Genomic DNA, 1251 nt, shown 5'->3' on the forward strand with positions numbered 1-1251 from the left:
GAGAGAGAGAGAGAGAGAGAGAGAGAGAGAGAGAGAGAGAGAGAGAGGGACCTTCCATGGACATTGCACATTGAAATCACACAGTGTTATAGGGGAAGATCACACTGACAGGTCGGCAGAAGGTAGAGAAGGACCAGGACTTTGGCACGGCCGTCTCTCCTCCTGCTCCTCACTGTGTGTGTGTGTGTGTGTGTGCGTGTGTGTGTGTGTGTGTGTGTGTATGTCCGCGACACACACACACACAGGCTCTGTCTGTGTGCCTGTCAGTGCACTGGGCTCACTGGGTGGGTAGAGAGCTGCGTTGTAGAGGAGATGTTCACTCTGCGGATGAGACAGCGTTTCTAACAGGATCTATTTGCGGACTGGGATAATACACTGACACAGCTGAGGGGACCCAAGCCCACCGGAACCAACCGAATCAGCCATGGAGGGACTGCTGTCTCCAATGAGGACGCGGGTAGGTTACCATGGGGAGTGCAGAGCATCCCAACTACAGTTTTCCTCCACAGGAATCCATCAACCGGAATGGCATACAGGGAGATAGCGTGCCCTGCAAGCTGCTGGGCTGCTGCAATGAATCAGTCTGTGCTGCTGTCGCCGTGGTGATCCTAAAACTCAAGCTGAGAAGTTTCCGAGCTACCGACGTTGCTGGGAGCAATAGGCAGAATGCTGGGAGAGTGTGGGAGACACGGGAGGTTACAGATGACAGATGAACATTTTTAAGCATTGCAGAAAACTGAAATACAGTTTGGATGCAAAATCTGTATGTGCACGTGTATTTGTGTGCGTGTGTGTGTGTGTGTGTGTGTGTGTGTGTGTGTGTTTGTTTGTCCGTGCACAGATTAACAAGGGGTTCAATTGAAAGAATGACTCAGTGTTTCACAATGGTGCCCATCTCCCTTCAGTACAAACCACTGTACTCCTTTTGATTTAGGATAGAGGAGGAAGGAGTGGAGAAAGATGTGCAAGGGAGGAACTGGGTTCAGTTTGTACGTGAATTGGGTGAATATCTGAAAGTGGCAATTCACTATTGTTCTTGTTATTCATGAGCTTCTGTGTTGGATATTGGTGTCTCTGTGGGACATGGGACCTTTTAGGTTGGTGTCTCGCTGTGCTCAAAGCATCTATCTGACAGTGAATGTCTGTGTCTGTGCCATACAGAAAGAGCTAATGAAATAAGAAAAGGGTGTGTGTGTGGGTGTGTGTGTGTGTGTGTGTGTGTGTGTGTGTGTGTGTGTGTGTGTGTGTGTG

General features: G+C 49.4%; 1 protein-coding gene across 2 annotated transcripts in view; it reads left to right on the forward strand.

Moving 5' to 3' along the window:
- frmd4a (FERM domain containing 4A) overlaps positions 1 to 1251 on the forward strand; it is a 95901-nt gene that overhangs the window by 16705 nt on the left and 77945 nt on the right. Inside the window, exon 1 of one of the 2 annotated variants that reach the window (XM_031864158.1) lies at positions 7 to 457. The exons of the other annotated variant lie outside the window; for it this stretch is intronic. Coding sequence (XP_031720018.1) covers positions 425 to 457 — 33 coding nt within the window. The 5' untranslated portion in view covers positions 7 to 424. Of the gene's footprint in view, positions 1 to 6; positions 458 to 1251 lie in introns of those variants that run through there. 2 annotated transcript variants of the gene reach the window in all.

The sequence above is a fragment of the Anarrhichthys ocellatus genome, unplaced genomic scaffold (assembly GCF_004355925.1).
Source record: "Anarrhichthys ocellatus isolate YVR2014 unplaced genomic scaffold, GSC_Weel_1.0 scaffold2, whole genome shotgun sequence".
Classification (NCBI taxonomy): domain Eukaryota; kingdom Metazoa; phylum Chordata; class Actinopteri; order Perciformes; family Anarhichadidae; genus Anarrhichthys; species Anarrhichthys ocellatus.